We start from the raw sequence: 19,062 nt of genomic DNA, 5'->3' as shown, positions 1-19,062 counted from the left end.
GTATCTCCCAGAATAAAAATAGAAAATGCATATTCACTGGCTTGGAATCTTTTTTTTTTATGGGGTGGGAAGATGAAATGTCTGAGCCCAATCTCAGTGACAGGCCTTCTTTAGACATTTGGGGACCGGCATATTATCTATTGCAGTATTGTCATCAGGATTTATAGAAATGGCCATATGTCAGTACCACATTGGTTATACAGGTAGCATTGTCTATCAGTAACACCAGTGGATAAACAATGATCTTATGATAGCTAGCTTTGCATCAGTTTAATCATTCTCATAGAACTAGCACTGTTAACTGATATTCACAATTCTGTATGGCACATTTTCATTCTGAGTTATATAAATTTTGAGTTATATAAATTTTTACAATATTAGTATGAACTGGAATTTTTTAAATATTTAAATGTAATGGATACATTGCAGTGAGATAGCTCAAGGAACATTTTCAATGTAAGAATATTTATACATATTAGCAAATTGCCTGTTGTACAACTGGAGGGCCCTGGTGTGGGGGGGCGGGGGTGTGCACGCACACACAATACAGCCCACTAGACTTTGGATGCATGGGCCACCCAGTGTCAGGGATGTACTTGGGGTTTGTTCGGAAAATGGAGTGAGGGGAAGAGTAGCACCCACATGATACTGTAATTCTGGTTAAGTATGGGCACATGAAAAGTCACAGATGGTTTTCTTCTGCTTTCACTTCCCTCTCCTTCCTCCACTGTCTCTCTTGTTGTCTCTTTTTAGATTGGGAGCCCCTAGGGATATAGGGAACCATTTTCTCATTCTGTACGGGGCCCAAGCTAAATAAGAGAGTGCACAGGGACCATCGATGCTGGCCATGCCCCTCATGCTTACACCAACATCAGGTGCAGGGCCAGTCCATCTCCTTCTCTTCCACTGCAGCATGCCCAGGACCTGGCAGTTTGGGCTCCAGCTCATTCCTGTGCCCAGGCCTGGGAGACTGGAGCAGCTCCAGGGAGTGGCAAGCCGGGCTGCCAGGAGCACTGTCAGTGCCACTGCCCTTCTTGCCACTTCCTGAGCTGATGCCTCTCCTCCTTAGCCTCCCTGCAATTGGGTCACAAATGGCATGGCCCAGGTATGCCAGACTGACAAGCACGGGCTAATGTGGGGCCCTCTGTGCTGACCTAGCATGGAGCCCCCATGCTTGCTGTCAGCTGTGATCCTGCCCAGTCTGGGTAGGAGCCCAGCCGCATGGGCGTGGGGCCAGAGAGGGTGTGGGGCTCAGGGCAAGTGCCCCAGTTCTGGGTAAAGTGCCAGTCACATAGATTGTGTTAGATATACATAAATAAAATAAAGATAGCCCTTCACTTCTGTGCGAGAAAGCAAATAGTTGCCTGGGAGGGCACTACTGGAGGACTGCTGCTGCTTCTACCCCGTGGGTATAATCTAGAGTTACCTAGGCTCATCCTGGGCTCGGTTTCAGTAGCAGAATGTGTGTAATGGCCTTTTGGACCTGTTTTCTCAAGACACAAATTAGAAATTCTCTCATGCAGATGTTTTAACTTCTTATTTATGACAGACAAACTCTGCAGGCATCATGGGAAATCCTCCGAAGACCTGGAACATTTTTCATAGATGAGAACAGGGAATTCCTTTGCACGTGAGGGCCCTGAGTTACTCCCAATGTATATATGTGGCCAAGAACAATTTAATACATTGCTTTTTTTAGACTGTGAGCCCCTTTGGGACAGGGTATTATTATTAGTGGTAGTGGTATTTTCTCTATGTGAACTGCTTTGGGGACTTTTTTGTTGAAAAGTGGTATATACATCATAGTAATGGCTGACATCATGACTGATGGTGCACTGGTGTAGTGGGAGAAACACTAGTGTTTCAAGTAACTCATTTCCACTGCTGGCTCAGCAATGCCAGCAAATGTTGATGAGCTTCCCTTCTGAAGCAAACACTCTGTGCCACCTGAAAATATACCCCTAAGGCTCACATAGTCCTCAGGAACATATTTTCAGGTAACACACAGGGCTTCCAAAGGAAGGGGATGTCGTTAAGGGAGGAGAGCTGGTCTGGTGGTAGCAAGCAGGACTTGTCCCCTTAGCTAAGCAGGGTCCACCCTGGTTGCGTATAAATGGGAGACTGGAAGTATGAGCATGGTAAGATATTCCCCTAAGGGGATGGGTCCACATTCCCTCCCTGGCATCTCCAAGATAGAGCTGAGAGATTCTCCTGCCTGCAACCTCGGAGAAGCCACTGCCAGTCTGGGTAGACAATACTGACCTAGATGGACCAAGGGTCTAACTCAGTATAAGGCAGCTTCCTTTGTTGAAATCCCCATATACCCGCAAGCACCAATGCAGCATTAGTCCAGAACTCTTTAGAAGCATGTCAGCCAATAATAATTAAAGAATATAATTTCAGAAATAATTATTTAAAAATGCAAATGTCAAAAGTTATGTTTAGGCACTTCAATAGATCAGCATAAAACAAGTCTCAGAATTTATTATTATTTCTGTTTTAAACAGTCTTGGTTTTTCCTCCATGTATTTAGAGTCCTGGTAAATACACTATCGTGGCTGATTATGACAAAGGAGGCTCTGAAGACCTGATGCTGAAATGTGGAGAATTAGTTCAGCTGATTCACGAAGGAGAAGATGGACTCTGGTATGAAGAACTGTGTTTTGCAACAGGACATCCTCAACAGCACTTAGGCCTGATGCATATCTAGCACTCTTTATAATTAAGAGATCAGAAGCAGATAACAGGATTGCTCACTCCCCACCATAACTGGAGTTTGAAGCTGGCTGGCAAAATATAGTTAAGGCCGATAAAGATGTAAACCCTTTTATCATGGTCATGGCCCTTTGAAGAAGATTGGAGGAAACTGGCAAGAAAAAGGAGCTGCTGGGAAGGAGCATGTGGCCATCACTCCCAATGTGACCCCAGTGTCAATATAGTTAGAAAGCTAGAGTGTTATGTATGCACCAGGCTTTCGTCACAAATTTAAAATATTGTCTATAAATGACAACTTCCAAATGTGTGTAGAAAAGAAAGTAGGCTTAGTATTTCAATTCTAAAACAAAACCATTGTTTCTTAGGTATATAAAGAATCTGAGCACAAACAAAGAAGGTTGGGTCCCAGTCAATAGTCTGTTGATGCTTGTTGGCAACTCAAAATCTGCTGCATCTCTGAGCAGTACAGGTAAGATGGGTAAGACTGTCATTATAATTGATTTTACTTAGCTCAGGCTTGCTGTACTTGTTAAAGAAGCAGGATCAAGTCAACTGTAGTTCAAGAATTACAGATAAAATATCTTCCTTTGTAAATGTGTGTGCATTCCACTCCATTGTTCCAGAATCTGCAGCTGGTTCGAGTACATTGAGCTCATCTTCAAGCTACAGTGAAAGTTGCAACGTTGGTAGCACCAGCTTCTCGGACATTAAGGGCTGACGTTTAAACTCCACTCAAACTCTCATGAAGCTGTCCACTTCTAATGTGAATACTGGATATTAGACAAAACAGAGAAGCACCATACTTCTCCCGTCCTTTATGTTTTTTTCATATTGAAATGGTAGTTTACAAAGTTGTTTTAAAGAGACCTGAATGAAAATGTGAAATATTTGTCAGGAGCAAGGAATAGGACAGCTTGTTAGAAAGAAGTTTGTTTGAAAGTTGCATGTGGAGAATCTATCATTTTGATACAACAGAATGCACCTTGCTTGGATAATGTGGGGAAATATTGTGAAGAGACCAGATTGTGTCTGTGTAAATCTGTACAGTAAAACAATAAATATTAGGTTAATATGCAATGTAGAAAGAAAGTGAGATGCCTGATCTGTGTGAAGTGAGCTGAAAAGAAATCTCCTGGGCTCAATGTGTAATACATGGAAGATCTCTTCTAGCATCAGGGGATTCAGTTCTGATCTGGCTACTCTATTCTGACTTTGTGTTTTTTAACCTCTGTGCTTTTACATAGCCATAGGCTTTGTGATAAGGCTGTGCTGTGAAAAAAACCAACAGTTTCACTTCAACAGAGACAATACTTTTTTCTTTTTTAAAAACAGTTTATGACAATGGCCATTTTGAGGGGGTTTTCTTAACCACAACCAAATTCTATAAGAATAATTGTTTACAGAATGCTGGCGATTTGATAAGTTGTTTGATAAAACAAAACATATTTTTTTAATTATGGAGCAAGAACACTGAAACATGTTTTATATTAGTTAAGGTATTTCTCAATGCTATGTGATGCCATGCAATTGTAATTCCAAGAGTTAGAAAAGAACCTTGAGCTAATAAATGAAGCTCTTCCAATTTACTCTGCAAACTGAAATCCTTTCTGCTGCATAACGTTCATTGTGAAATTAAGAGCTTTGTTTGAGGTTCAAGAAAAGCTGTTGCAAAATTTTTTAAAGAAAACAAAGGAAAATCATAACCATTTTTTCTATATGCAAGGTAAATTGATTCTATATATAAATCTGCCCCCCTCAGAAAACTATTCACAAATTTGCCTTTCAAATGCAAGGAGTATCTAAACTTGTGTATAGCCATCCTAGATTCTCCCATACTTTTAGTGCATGTCATGTGTACCTCATCCATGTATTGTAGAGCAAAAAGTCACTTCAAAGTTGGCAACTTGACTTTCAGCACCAGGCAACTGAGATCTGGCATGATATGACTAACTTGGATTTCCTTTCTGAAGAATAAAAAGTGTCTCAGAAGGTCAACTTTTTGTTCTAAATGCCAGAAACTGGTTTTGGCTCACTGTTACTATCAAACTGGCCCTGGTCAGAGCAGATTTTTATATCTCGTTGTATATGTTTATGTGTCTATTGATGTAAAAATATGTATTTATATTCTTCAGGCTGCTAAAGATGCCTCTGTATGTACTTGTGTTTCTTCAGAAGGCAGCAATGTGAAGGCTCCCCAAGGCTTTACTTTTATACACAGTTTCCAGCACAGAAAGATGCATCTCTTCACGTTATCTTACACAACATGACTGTGCCAACCAAGGCACAGTCTGTTCTGTGGTAATAATACAGTAGCAATAGTCTCTGTAACTTATTTTGTAAATATGAGTGTTATAAAATACTCAACTGTGTTGCTCCAAAAATTGTGCTGGGATGAAACACTGGATGCAATACCAATGCACGGATGGGGCCTCATAATTATGCTGTTCCCAGTGTGGCAAGCATAGGAGTCTGACAAACAATAAACAACCTTTTCACACACAGTGGGGAAAGTAGTTTATTGCTTCTCTTGCTCATATAAAGAAACTGCTGTGGAGGGTAACGTCTGTAGAGCTCTCTAATGTCAAATACTGTATCTCTTCCCTTTGTCCACTGAAAGTATCTTTTTCTTTATTCACATGGTCGTATTTGTCCATTGCACTTTAATACAGTCCACATTTCAATTTTCTACTGCTGTTGTAAATTCCTACTACAGAATCCACTGGCTTCATTGTATGTATGAAACTTAAATAAATTTCAACATTTCTTTCTGGGTGGCCATGGGTCAACATGGTGGTAGTGTGTGTGGTTTCTTCTTCCATGGCATCACAGTGTGTCAGAAGTGGTGCAGTGAGCCCCCCAAGAAGCCCTCCTGCGCTTGCACAGATGCTGTGTATAGATCAGGCATTCTAAGCTTCATCCTCAGTGCACCTAACTCAGAAAGATCTCTGCATGATTCACAGGTATAATAATCAAAGCGTAACATACATGTCCTCTGTTTTCAGTCATTTTTGAGTTTAGAAGAGATAAAATATATAACTAATTTAATGCTACATTGTCTGTTAATTTCTTGGTAATTTCTAGTAGTGCTTGGGCTAGATCTATACAGAATTGACATGATACCTTTCTAGCAGTCTTGCATCTCACATACATTTTCCTGGAAGTACAGATGAGCTTGCATACATCATACCGTCCTGCCCTCTTCAGTAACTCTCAGCTGAATGTGTCAAGTGCCTCAAAGAGATTCTGTGCAAAGTGGCATGAAAGCTCTGTGTGTTTGATCTGTGATGCCTGTTGTAAGGTAAAAGTAAAGTGTGTCATTGAGTCAGTGTCGACTCCTGGCGACTGCAGAGCCGAGCCCTGTGGTTGTCTTTGGTAGAATACAGGAGGGGTTTACCATTGCCATCTCCCATGCAGTATGAGATAATGCCTTTCAGCATCTTTCCTATGCTGCCCGATATAGGTATTCCCCCATGGTCTGGGAAACATACCAGTGGGGTTTCGAGCAGGCAACATCTGACTTGCTTATCAAGTCATTTCCGTGCTGTGCCATTAGGTGACTCTTGATGCCTATTGTAGAGATGTGCAAATTGATTCATGCTCAAAACGGGCCATTTCAAGTGTTTCGAGTGGCCCTTTTAAAATAAAGGGATTGTTTCGAGCTTGAAATGGAACAGCTCCATTTACGACTCAAAAGGTTTTGAGTGTTTTGAGCGCCATTTTGAAATTGGGATCAGTGGTTAGACCAGTCCTCTGAGGCGGGATGGCATGCTAAATCCAGAGCAGAAGGCTGGTCTACACGCTGCGTGAGGCAGAAAGACAGGGCCTCCCCCCACACCCGACAATGTGTCGCCCCATCCTTGGAGGACTGGTCTACCTGTTCACCCCAATTAGTAGACCAGATTTCCCCAGAAAAACAGGCCTCAAAATGACTCTCAAAGCACTCAAAACCTTTTGAGTGTTTCAAGGTTGATTCATTGAAACAGCTGGCCTAGGCTACTGTTACGATGAGTTGATTAGATTATTTTTCCATTTGTTTTGAGCTTGACATGAATCACAAAATCCATTTCATGCATACCCCTAGCCTATTACATGTGTGAAAGGAATAGTGATGCTATGAACATTAGGTAATAAACATATATGCATTAATGCACCCTAATGGATTTCAGAGGAACTTACTTCCATGTAAATGGAGTTAGGGTTACAGTCTGTTTGAGGGGAAGAGGACAAGATAAATAAATTATTATACGATTGCATCCTAACTTTTGGTAAAGCACTGTTCTATCCATTTTGCACGCAGAAGAAAAGTTGCACTTGATGCAAGAACCTCTTCCACTTGCAGAAAACCCCTTTCCTTGCACTCGTCAAAAGATTAGAATAAAATCCATTATGAATATTTATGTGCTGCTTTTCAGTTTAAAAAAAAAAGCAAATGTTGACACAGCAAAAGGTATGATAAATAATAAGGATAGTGTAGGTTTATGACTGCAATAGGTTACAGAGCCAGTGAACAGTTAAGGGTAGAATTTATGGAGCATGAGGAAGGATTTGAAAAAGAGGAGGGAGGTGACTAGATAGATTGTGATGAAGAGGCTGTTTGGGGCATAAGGGGAAATATTTTTTACCTTTCCTTTTGCCCAAACGTAGTGTGTATAACACATTCTGCAAGAAAAAGAATCTAAATAATAGAGGATTTACAAACACACAACCCCTCAAATTGGCTAGTAAATAGTATTCACATGAGATTTTTTTCCAGGACCAACCACCAGAACAAATAGAGCAAAGCTAATTTCCCTGGCAGAGGGCCTGAGGTTACTCTTGCTCAGCTGGCTCCCTTCCTTCCAAGCTCCCTGCTACGAACAGTCATAGCCTACATAAACACTTCACCAATTGCTCTTTTACAGTTCTTAAGCAGCTTCTGAAATAATAGCAAATTGAACATGAAAAGATGATAAACTGTCTGAAGGAGTCTGATTTTCTGTCCACCCAGTTGTTTTGGCTCAGACAGTGCTAGTTCTAGATGTTTCAGAAGAAATGCATAGCTAACAATTCGTGTTATATGACAGTAAGTGAGTGAGCACAGCTTTCAAAAAGTGTCCATCCTGCCACAGTCCACACATGCTGGATCTGACTAGAAGGCACACCAAGCTGACCTACTTCTGCTGTCTCCAACATATTCATCAAGGTCAAACTAGATATGAAGTGGGAGATCTTAATCACGGGACTCAAATGGATTTAGAAATATTTCACAACCACAGGGAGCATGAGACAATTTGGGCTGTAGTACTGAGGGGTTTAAACCTCTTTCTCTATATCATTCTCTGCTGCTGCATGAGGACATCTCTGAGTGGGTTATCCTTCCCATGTGCTCCAGGTCAGGACTATGCTAATTAGATGAAAAAAGCCCTCACCGCCTGGGAAGAATACCCCCTCCCAGTTCTTTTAGTTCTGCGGTTGCTCCAGGCAGACTTCTCTTTCCAACATTTTTCTTCTCTTACCCAGTGTTTTTAACTCTCATCTTACTCAATCCTTCTTCAGTTTGACTTCTACTTTCTTCTCTTTTTACTCCTTTTTTAAAAAAAGAACTAGTTTCTTCCAAACCTTCCTTCCTTTTCCTCCTCTCCCTCCCTGCCTTGGAGTGATCTCGGAGGCCAAGGAACATTTTAGTTCTGAAGGACAACAGCATCTCTCCCTTTCCTGCAGGTACAGAGCCCCGGTATCTGCCCAGGCAGCAATGGATTTGAGTGGGCTTTTTTCACCGCAGCAGCCAGCTAAGCAAGAGAGATCATAGGGCAGGCATTCCCATTCCCATGTTGCTGAACTACAACTTCCAGCATACCTAGCCACAAAAAATTGTGTCTAGGGATGCTGGGAGTTGTAGTTCAGCAATATCTGGAGGGCCGTTGTTTGGGGGTGCCTGTCATAGGATCTCCTGCCACCAGGCCATGAGACCCAACACCAAGTGGTGCATCTTATGACCCTAGCTTCAGCTGCAGCAGGCTCTTTAGCTTCTCAAGCAGTGAGATTTGTGCTTCAGGCTTTTTTATGCTGGTCCTCTGAGTCTTCCCCATCCCCTCTTCTGCCATCCGGTTTCTCAGATGAAGTTCCCCTGCCTGGCAGGTTTGGTTCCAAAATATCTTCTCCTCCTCTCTGTGCCAGGTTACCCAATCCAACCCCCCCAAAAAGGGAAGACAGGAAAGAACCATCTTTTTCCTCAGATTCCTCGTCCTCTGCTTCTCGCAGCCTTCTCCCAAGAAGGCTAAAAAGAAGTGTAAACATGAAAGAAAAAAAATCCAAGTCCACTCCTGCAAAAAACAAAAAGGTTAACACCCCTGCGGGCACTACCCAGGGGGAGGCAGGTGCGCATTCATCTGAACTATTGGGTGTGGGTCCACACCCTAAAGTGCCAACCCCTCACATCTGGATTCACGGCCTTTCAGATCTCATCCCACCACACCTATTGCTCCAGATGCAGATGATATACCTCTGGATGCTACAGCATTAGACCATGATTTATACCACCCTGACAAGGAGGATAGCAAATGGTTGGATGACCAAGACACTGAAGCCATGGCTACTTCTTAATGCCTTTATCTTTGACTTATGACCAAGGTGATCATCACGTTGGGCCTACAGTCGGCCTCTGGAGAACCAGTGCCGGTGTCTAAGGGTATGCTGGGTTTTTTGCTTTTTTTTAAAGACTTGACTTGGCCTTTCCCAGAACCTTTCTTGGACTCTGTTAGACAGGAGTGACAGATGCCGGCATCTAATAGAAAATCTATCACGATGACAAATTTTATTCATTTCAACAGGACGCCTTAGACCTCCTCAAGACCCCTCCCACTGACACACCAGTGGTGTCACTGTTAGCACGTTCTCTCCAACCCAGAGATGGTGAAGCCTTGCTAAAGGACCCAACCAACAAAAGACTGGTGATAGTTCTAAGGTACTCCCACAAGGCCTCTTCCCTGTCAATCCATACATGGCAGCTTCTTCCTTATTGGCCAGAGCCTCCAGCCTTTGGCTAGATGACCTACTCCATGATCCTTAAGGACCCCATACGTATCCAAAGGGCCCAGGCTTTTGTGGTGGATGCCACTATGAATTCAATTCAATTCACCTCCCACACATCCACCTCCTCTGTAGTGGCCCATCAAAACTTGTGGCTGAAGCAGTGGCAAGTGGCACCAGTCACATGCTAACTTGGCCTTGGTTCCCTATGATGGCACGAAGCTTTTTGTGGAAGCAGCGCTTAAAGACATATTATTGGAGACCAAAGACAAGTGCAAAGCCATGCCATACACACACACCCCAGAACCGAGAGAGTGCAGCCTAGGTGACCCTTTCATTCCTTTTGCCCCTTCAAGACCCCCTTCAGGGACTCAACAGACAGGGACTCAACATTCAAAACCTTCTGGAACTGCCCATGCTCCTTCAATAAACCATTCACTCAGCCCCACCAGACATTCAACAACCAAACTAGAAATGCAAAACAATAATCCTGACTTGCTGCCTCTCAGGCTAGAAGGGCATCTATCGGAACATTTCTATGCTTGCGAACTCTCTATAACTGACCAATGGGTCCTATACTCCATAGCTGAAGGTTACAAGTTAAAATCAGATCCTGACCCTCTAAACAGGCTTTTTTGGGTGCCTCTGCAAACGGGGTATCTGAATCACAGGCCCTGTCAGTCCATAAGAACTTGTGCATATTTTCCACTGATTCAGTACGATTGATTCCTGACCCATCGGTCTGACCCGAGGTGTCTTCATCTTTTTATCCATCACAAGACATCATCCTGCTATCCTTTTGCCCCATCCCAGTTCACCCGTCAGAAAAAGCATGTCGTAAGTTGGCCAATTTTCAGTCCACGTAAGCCCTATTTGTTTTCTTTCTTCTTGTATCCATGAGAAAACAAGTCTTGTCAGCTACCCTCGCCGAGTGAGTCAAGGCCTGCATTGCCATGGTGTAGGAGTCTCAGAACCTTCGCTCTCCAATGAGCATTTTGGCTCATTCCACCAGAGCAGTGGCAACTTCAGCAGCTTTCTCTGAAATGTGCCCACCTATGAAAACTGCAGAGCAGCCACCTGGATGTCTCTATCGACCTTCACCAGGCATTATAAACAGAGGTGCTCTTACCCCTGGACTTTGGGGCCGAAGTCCAGTGCTTCCATAGCCCCCCAAATCCTCTTTAGTCTGTCCTGGGTGGTGTGGTCGCCCAGCCTTGCATGATGATGCTTAATTGGCGGGGGGGGGCTCCAAAGGCCTTTAGGTCCAGGCTCCAAAGTATCTGCCTAAGCAGTATTTGGCCAGAGAGTGCTGCAGCAGGTTCTTCCCCCGGAGTAGATGAGCACGTTTCCTCCCAGAGTTGTTCCAGGGCTGTGGTATGTCCCACTCAGAGATGTCCTCATTTAGCAGCATCCACCATCACTTATTGAGAAGGCTTCTTCTTGCTACTGGATTAAGGACATCTCAACCCTCCCTGTGTCTGTCCGCATCTACTACTGGGAATGGACATATTTTTCCTTTTCTACCTGTTTGTTTTTTTCTTCCATGGAACGTATGCGTGTTGGCTCCTGTCTACTTCTCTCACCTTGGCTTAAAAGAACTGAGGGTGGGGGCTATCTTTCCCAGGCTCTTAAGGCTTTTTCACCTAATTAGCATAGTCCTGCCTTGGAGCATGTGGGAAGGATAACCCATTCAGAGATGTCCTGTAATCCAGCAGCAAGAAGACGCCTTCAGGGTAAGGAACTAATGTTCCATTTTCTCAATTAACATTGCTTGGTCTCAAAATTGCTTTTTGGTCTATGGACTTTGCAGTACTTATATGTTTTTCCCATTGGACAAATATCAACTTGGGGAAATGGAACAAGGAAAGGGTCAACCACTCATCCTCAGCACTGTGGTGCCAATCCAGTTCAGCTTTTCTTCCACAGAACTGCTGCTAATTTGTTTTGAAACCCTAAGATATTGTAATCATAGATTTGCCACATCATGTCTAGATTGACCCTCCAAGACTGAAGGAAGAAAAAGGTGTGCTTGCATCGTGTCTACTATAGTATCTCAAGCCAAGTAAACATGGGCCAAGGTAGATGTTTTCTAATTACAGTAATGACAAGTAAGAGATCAGAAGGGCCCTGCCTGCTCTCATGCTCCTCACTCTACTCACTTCCTCTCTTCCCTTCCCTTTTCATGTTATCTCTTATTAGCTAACCACACCATAGGCTAATAACATAAAGTTAGGCCACTGTTATCTAAGCTACATCACTAGTTTACAGAGCATCTTGTTCTTAAGTAGCCAGGTACATGAGAAATGTACAGTTCCCTTTTCCAGATTCCCCTTTACAAGTATACCCGTAGAGCTCCTTGAGCCGGCTCGACGGCTGACCTGGACCAGGCACTATTGAGCCCGAGCCACCAGACCTCAAAGGGTTCTTTGTGGGATGGGGGAAGGAAATGAAGGAATACCCCCATATTGAATGAAAGAAAAGGGACTGCCCCCCCTGTGATCCTGAAGTGCATATGTGCAAAGGTTCATAGCTATTGGACCAGACATTTATTTATTTATTCATTCATTCATCACATTTATATACTGTCCAAACCTTTGTCTCTGGGCAGTTAACGTAAAACAATTAAAACACATATAAAAAGTTAAAACAATTGAACAATTTAAAATCAATCACAAAATTAAAACCAACAAATTTTAAAAGGCTGAGAAAGCTTGGTTAAAAAGATGGGGTTTTAGATGTTTTTTTAAAAAATTGCCAGAGATGGGAAGGATCGTATCTTAGTGGGGAGTGCATTCCACAATCTCGGGACAGCAACCGAGAAGGCCTGTCTCTGTGTAGCCATCAGACGAGTTGGCAGTACATATGGATTTATGGTATATAAATATATGGTATATATGGGATATATGGTATATTATGGATTTCCCACCTACTGCCAGTCCATCTCAATGCACAGAGTTCAGTCGGCATCTCGCCAATCCGGATAGTCTGCAAATCCATCTCAGCAACACAAAGGATGGAACCCTAAACAAGAGACAATGCAAAATTAAAAGCAAAAACACAAAAATTACAGCCAGAGCTTGAAACCCAAGTTCAAAAAGTGAGGGAGGGACTCCCCCGAGGAGGAAGAAAAGTCCCGTAACCTGAGACACACAGGACATAAAATTCCCAGCTTCCTCACATTACTGCAATAAAGAATTAGACATCTCATCCCAAGGCAATCTACACAAAGCAGGAAAAAATAAAATATCACGAAGAGGGAGGGGAAAGGGGATTTCATCAATCAGCAGCTACTGTGGAAAAACATCTCAGCACTTAGACCGACCATTAGCTCTTTAGAATCACAAATGGAACTTATATAGAAAGAAAGGTATGTGAAATCCACCAACATGTCACCCTAGCACAAACTCGCTGGGAGCAAAGGTGGCAAAAATCCAGTAGGAACTGAGAGACTAGTTGTCCTTGTACAAAAAAACCTGCACCCTGCCACTGCATCCAGCTAGTCTGCCCAGCCCTTGAGATGGGCAGGGGGGCTGCCATTTGGCTCACTCGGCATGTGACGTATGGGAGCAGGGGTGCTGCTGCATAAACGGCCAGTTCCCTTCTGTTTACTCTCAGTTGCTCTGGGGGCAAAGCACCCGTCCCTCCACCCCTGTTCAGTGAGGGCTGTCAGGTCGCCTTTGGGGCCAAGTAGGAATTTTTTCGGTCACGCCTTATTGGCTTTGGTGTGGCCTTTTCCCGCCTAGTTCTCACTGACTCTAATTGCTAGGTTGTAATTGTTGCATGTTTGGTCACTTTGCATGTGAGTGCAGGCTAGAGTAGGCTGTCTAAGTTCGGTAACTGACTGGAGGACCATTGAAGGTGAGTAGGCAAGCCAAGGAACAGCCCTTGCAGGTTCTGTGACCCTTGACCTGGGATCCGCCCCTACTCAGAGACTGGCTGGTGCCCACCACTCAGAGTAGTGTGGCCTGGTGGGGTAGGGGCTGGTTGGCCCCCCCTGTCAGTGGGGTTAAAGCCTCACAGTTATGGTGACAGCCAGACTTGCCGCCGGGCTGAATCAACACCCAGTCCTTCACCCTGTGGTGGGCAGTTCTCCTTATGAGACTGGCCCATGGGGGCGGGGGGGGACAGGGACTCTAATTGTAACTACCTTGCAGGTTATTGTAATTAATAAAAGTGGCCCTAGTTCATCCAATCATACGTGTCTTGTCATTATTGGGCCTGGATGTGCAACAACAAAAATTATTATTTAAAAAAAAAAATTAAAGAGGGTGGAACTCTCTCCTTCTTCTCCTTTTATTGATCATATCATTGAGGAAAATAGAATTTTTCTGTTGATAAACATAAAACCCCCTTCACTCCCCCTTTAGATATTGAAAGATTTGAAGGGATTTTTTTAAAGGTGGTTGCTCCCCCTGCTGGTAGGTTTGCACAAGACCACTGGTGGGGTTGCTAATTAAAAAGGCTGAGAGGCAGAGATTGAAAGAAATTAAATCAAATTAGAATTAACAGTAACAGAAGAAGAAGCATTCTGGCTACCTATGCAAAGCAGAGAAACTCTGCTCTGTTGACTGCGTACCACATGGGAAGCTAGGACTAGAGCAAAAGCAAACACACACACACACACACACACACACAGAGAGAAATGAAAAAAGGAGGCAAATGAAAGACAACAGATGAAAAATTTAAAATGAAATTAAAGTAAGTTGAAATAAATGAGAAGTTAGAAAGAACAGCAGTCCACAGGAATACTGTGTTCTATCAGCGGCTGGGGCCCGGGGGCCTTCCAAATGGCTCCATGGGGAAATGGGAGCAGCCCAGCAAACAGTTCTCACCACGAGGAGTACTATTGGGTACTATTTTCTCACGCACATACACCATGGTAAACCTGAAATACTTGTCAGTCATTTTACCTCCTCTGTCTGTCTTCTGTAGCCATTTCTCTGTCTGCCTCACCACCTCCCTTTCTACGCTTCTTCCCTGCCTACAGCCTGGCCCTAGTGTGTACATAGGGTGGGTGACGGTACCAGAATGTTGTAAACACCAGTATGAACATCCAGAGCTGTTCAGATTTGAATATTAATGAGGCAGGAGCCAAATACAAGGCTTGCCTTTATTTTCAGAAGGTGAGCACCAATCAGAAGGCATAATGCTGAATGTCCTCTCTGGCAACCAATCGGAGTGCCTAGAGAGTGAGGAAATCTTTTTCTTGTAGCTACTTGTGTTCTACTTGGTAATCTTTTGCATTTTGTTTATTTATTTGGACATTGGTCCCAAGGGAGGTCCTGTAGATAATGGAGGAGGAGTCACGAGGGAATGGGAGGGAGGAAAAAATGGAATTGTTGTTACCTTTATTTAAACTTACTTAAGATTCCCTTGTGTATATGAGGGAAGCAGCTATAAAACACTACTCAGAAGAATCTGAGTAGTCAGAGAGCAGGTAGGCTGACTGGTTGTTGGTAAATCTGATATTTTGCTGGCTTCTTTGTTCGTGTTCATGCTACCTCTACTTTCTCTCCCTTGCTCTCTGATCTAATCTGTATGCAAAGCATTATGGCCCATTCTGAAAATGACATGCCATAAAACATTAGAAGGAGCAGCAAACTGTAATACTGGACTAATTAGATTAGAAACTGGCAAAAGAAGCCAGAAAATTATTTTAGGGCATATGCATGGATTTCTGAGTCCAAACAGTTTACAGTCCAAACAATTATTTTCAGATAATTGCAGAAGTGGCTTTCCATGTGGCTGTAGTGTATGTAGAAAAGGAATGGATTCTGTTGGAAGGAAAATAATTTTAAAAATCCATTTGCTATGCAATGAGCTAACCAGGTTTTTCTCTGGATTGTGGTCAGTATCTGTAAAATGTATATGTCAACTGTGGGTTATGGCTCATTAGGCAAGGATTAAGGAAGTAATATCGATAAAAACATTTGTTGCTTGCTAGGATGGACACCCAGACTAAGTGGTGGGCACCCAAGGAGGGAAGAGTGTGACACCCAGCTGTTCAGCAGGCATGGAGTAAGGAGAGGGTGTCCTCACACATCTTTGCTTCCCATAGTGTCCTTTGAGTTACAGGAGATGGTTCATAGCTGCAGCAAGCATCATTGAAAAATCTCCGGTTTTTATATTATGTGGGTATGCCTTTTTAAATAGGCAGGCAGAGCTGCCCTAGTAACTACAGAATGCATTTGTTCTCCACTTTTGTATCTGGTGTCTGCTTTACCTGTGGCTTATATAGATTTATTCACTTTTACATGCATAGCCTGTGCTTCCTCCAAGAAGCCCAGAGTGGTACACATGGTTACATTTACCCTCCCAACAGCTCTATGAGGAAGGTTATGCCGAGAGAGAAGTGACTGTCCCAGAGTCACCCAGTGAGTTTCATGGCTGAATGGGGCTTTCAACTTGGATCTCCCTAAACTAGTCCAGCACACTAACCACTAACCACAGAGTGAGCCAGCCCACTCTGGCTCAGAGTTCTTTCTTCCTGCTGTTGCTATTTATTAGGAGTAGTATTCATTTTTTAAAATAATAAGGTACACGCTCCTGCCCTGGTGACTTCAGAATGTATTTACTCTCCACAGAAGCAGTATTTTGTAGCTGGTCTGTGCTATACTTGTGGCTTGTACCGTTCTTTTCTTCTGTGTGTGTGCTTGTGTTTGATCCTGTTATGTTGGATACAAATCTACACTCTACTGTAGTCCTGTTAAGCACTATAAACAACTGGTGGCCACTCAGAACCGGGCCTTTTCTGTAGCTGCTCCTAGCCTACGGCATGCACTCCCAGCAGATATCCGCAGTTTAGGCTCACTGTTGGCCTTTAAGAGAGCCCTAAAGACTTACTTGTTTGGCCTGACCTTCCAAGGTTTTTAAATTGTTTTCAAGTATTTTACTTAGTTTTAAATTGTGTTAAAATTGTTTTTATACTGTTTTAAGTAGTGTGTTTTAAATTGTGTTTGTTTTTTTATGTTTTTTAAACTCATTGTAGCAAGGGAGCAACTAGGGAGCAAGAGGGTGCTGGTTCGAATCCCTGCTGGTATGTTTCCCAGACTATGGGAAACACTTATATCAGATTATGGGAAACACTTATATCAGGCAGCCACATTATAGGAAGGTGCTGAGAGGCATCATCTCATACTGTGCGAGAGGAGGCAGTGGTAAACCCCTCCTGTATTCTACCAAAGACAACCACAGAGCTCTGTGGTCGCCAGGAGTTGAAGCTGACTCAACGGCACACTTTACCTTTACCTTGTAAAATAAAGAAACATAGAGAGCAACTTGACAGCACAACTTTATCTTTATACTGCCTAGAGCCTCTGGATGGGGTGGTTTGTAAATGTAATAAACAAACAAACTGATGTTTTCCATATTTCTCTGTATCTCTGCTGATGAGCAATTGAGATCTGTGTGTGCGTGTGTGTGTGTGTTTGTATTTTGGTCCCACTTGGTGGCTACAAATCTGCCAGTTATTGCCAAGGCACCAGCCTAGTCCTGGCTCCACCCCGGCAGCTGCCCACAGTTGGCTCCACCTCTCACTATCTGTGGCTCCACCCATCACCTGCTCAATGGATAGGGCTTCCAACCCTCCAGGACTGGCCTAAAATATCCAGGAATCAGCATCAATCCATTATTGAAAACAATCCTGGAAATGTTAGTGGCTTGATATTGTGAAAAAATATTGGAAGAAAAAAATATCCAGAAATAACTTCAGTCAAAGATAGGAATTGATAACCTTGTTTTAATTGCCTGTCTAGACCTTCGGTTCAAAAACATGGATGACTTTGAGCTCAACCATAGGGGCTTACTCCATCACCGCCTTGTCCAGGAATTGGCATCAATTCCCAGATCATTATTGAAAGCAACCCTGGAAGTATCATAATTTTTATATTATGAAAACATTGGACGGAAAAAAGTCTCCAGGAAAAGTCCGAGAAAAGTTTCACCATGAGCCCCATCGCCTGTTAAGATAATCTAGACAGGTTCATCTGTGGTTGCCACTGACTCATATGGAGGCTACATGGGGACGGACCTTCTCCATTGCTGCCCCTGGGCTTTGGAATGTGTTCCCTGTTGAAATAAGAGCCTCCCCATCTCTGGCAACTTTTTAAAAGGCCCTGAAGACATATTTATCCACCCAGGCTTTTAATTAGATTTATAGTTTTAATATTTTTAATGTTGGGTTTTAAATGATTTGAATGTTTAAATGATTTTAATTGTTTAATTGATTTGAATGTTTAAATGCTTTTAATTGTAAATTGCCCAGAGATTCAAGTTTGGGGCAGTATAGAAATATGTTTAAATAAATACATGCCAGACGTGACCCAGGAATTTTGAATGGTTTAAAGATCCATCTAAGCACCCGATATCCCCCACATCAGTGCAACTGCTTTGAGAGGGGTGCTCATGGGAGTGACAGGCCACTTGGGCTCTATATCAAGTGAGGCTGCTGTGTGGAGGAAAGCTGTGGGGGAGGGGTACCCCGGAGACTGCTTTCCTTGTCTTTGCAAGCGCCACTGACAGCGGGATCACCCTTCAAGGGCACAGGCAATGGTGCACATTTCCACATGGGTGGATGAGCTGGCAAGGGGCATGCTCTGACAGCTAGTTGGTGGCAGTGGCCAAGGAAAGGAAAGCATGGCTTCCCTCCATGGAGCATCCTTGCTTGATCTCAAGCACCTGGTGGCCTTGCACTCTTGTGAGAAAGCGGGCTATTGGATAATGGGAGGCACGTGCTCAAATGCCACCTAGTAAATTTGGAATTAGTGCTCACATAGAAGCAGTGCTGTGGAATGTAATGAGCACTTCAGAGCACCCCCACCTGTTCCTCACTGATGGTTCCTCTCATGAGTAAGCCAAGGGACCAATAACACCCAAGGTGGAGGGGCTGGGCCCCTTACCACACCCTATCTGGGGGGGAGGGAAGAATTTGGCTGCTTGGGGCTGCCTTTAAAACTTGACCAGAGGGAGGGAGCCACATGCCAAATGTTCCCCTTCCAGTGCCACAATAGGTTGCCCTGCTTATGTTGCCACCTGGAGGGTTTGTGCTTGTAAACATACAGCACTGTCACTTGCTTCTCGGGGAGCAAAGCACTTGGTGCCAGTCCTGTCATCCCATCCCCTTTCCCTCCTGCTTGCCTGGTGGAAGGAGCAAGAGATGGAGTTGGGATAGGGAATGTCTATTGAGAGGATGGCAAGGCTGCAATGGGCATTGTGGCATCCCTGTTGCCAGGCAACTCAAGCATAGGTGACAGGAGAGGCGGGGATGGCAGGGATGGTTCTCTGAGTGGTGGCCAGTGAGAAGCGCCGCTTGCATAGAGCAGTGAATCCTTGGGCAGGTCT

General features: G+C 43.6%; 1 protein-coding gene and 1 long non-coding RNA gene across 17 annotated transcripts in view; one reads left to right on the top strand and one right to left on the bottom strand.

The window, feature by feature from the left end:
- The window catches only part of MCF2L (MCF.2 cell line derived transforming sequence like), a 178,959-nt gene extending 173,458 nt beyond the window's left edge, over positions 1–5,501 (top strand). For 12 of the 16 annotated variants that reach the window (XM_053306934.1, XM_053306931.1, XM_053306943.1 and 9 more), the window contains 3 exons: positions 2,534–2,646; positions 3,081–3,193; positions 3,339–5,501. In XM_053306934.1, the coding sequence (XP_053162909.1) occupies positions 2,534–2,646; positions 3,081–3,193; positions 3,339–3,433 (321 nt within the window). In that variant the 3' untranslated portion in view covers positions 3,434–5,501. The remainder of the gene's footprint in view (positions 1–2,533; positions 2,647–3,080; positions 3,194–3,338) is intronic. The other 4 variants (XM_053306932.1, XM_053306944.1, XM_053306940.1 and 1 more) reach the window with 1 other exon arrangement.
- Positions 5,502–5,903: 402 nt separating this feature from the next.
- Positions 5,904–14,672, bottom strand: LOC128349591 (uncharacterized). Its single transcript, XR_008318869.1, has 3 exons — positions 14,634–14,672; positions 12,650–12,744; positions 5,904–6,003 (listed from the first exon to the last, which is right to left on the bottom strand). It is a non-coding gene; the product is annotated as an uncharacterized LOC128349591 (long non-coding RNA).
- Positions 14,673–19,062: the final 4,390 nt, after the last annotated feature.

Source organism: Hemicordylus capensis, chromosome 3 (genome assembly GCF_027244095.1).
Source record: "Hemicordylus capensis ecotype Gifberg chromosome 3, rHemCap1.1.pri, whole genome shotgun sequence".
Lineage (NCBI taxonomy): Eukaryota > Metazoa > Chordata > Lepidosauria > Squamata > Cordylidae > Hemicordylus > Hemicordylus capensis.
Note: the sequence above shows the minus strand (reverse complement) of the source record. Positions and strands in the feature narration are given on the sequence as shown.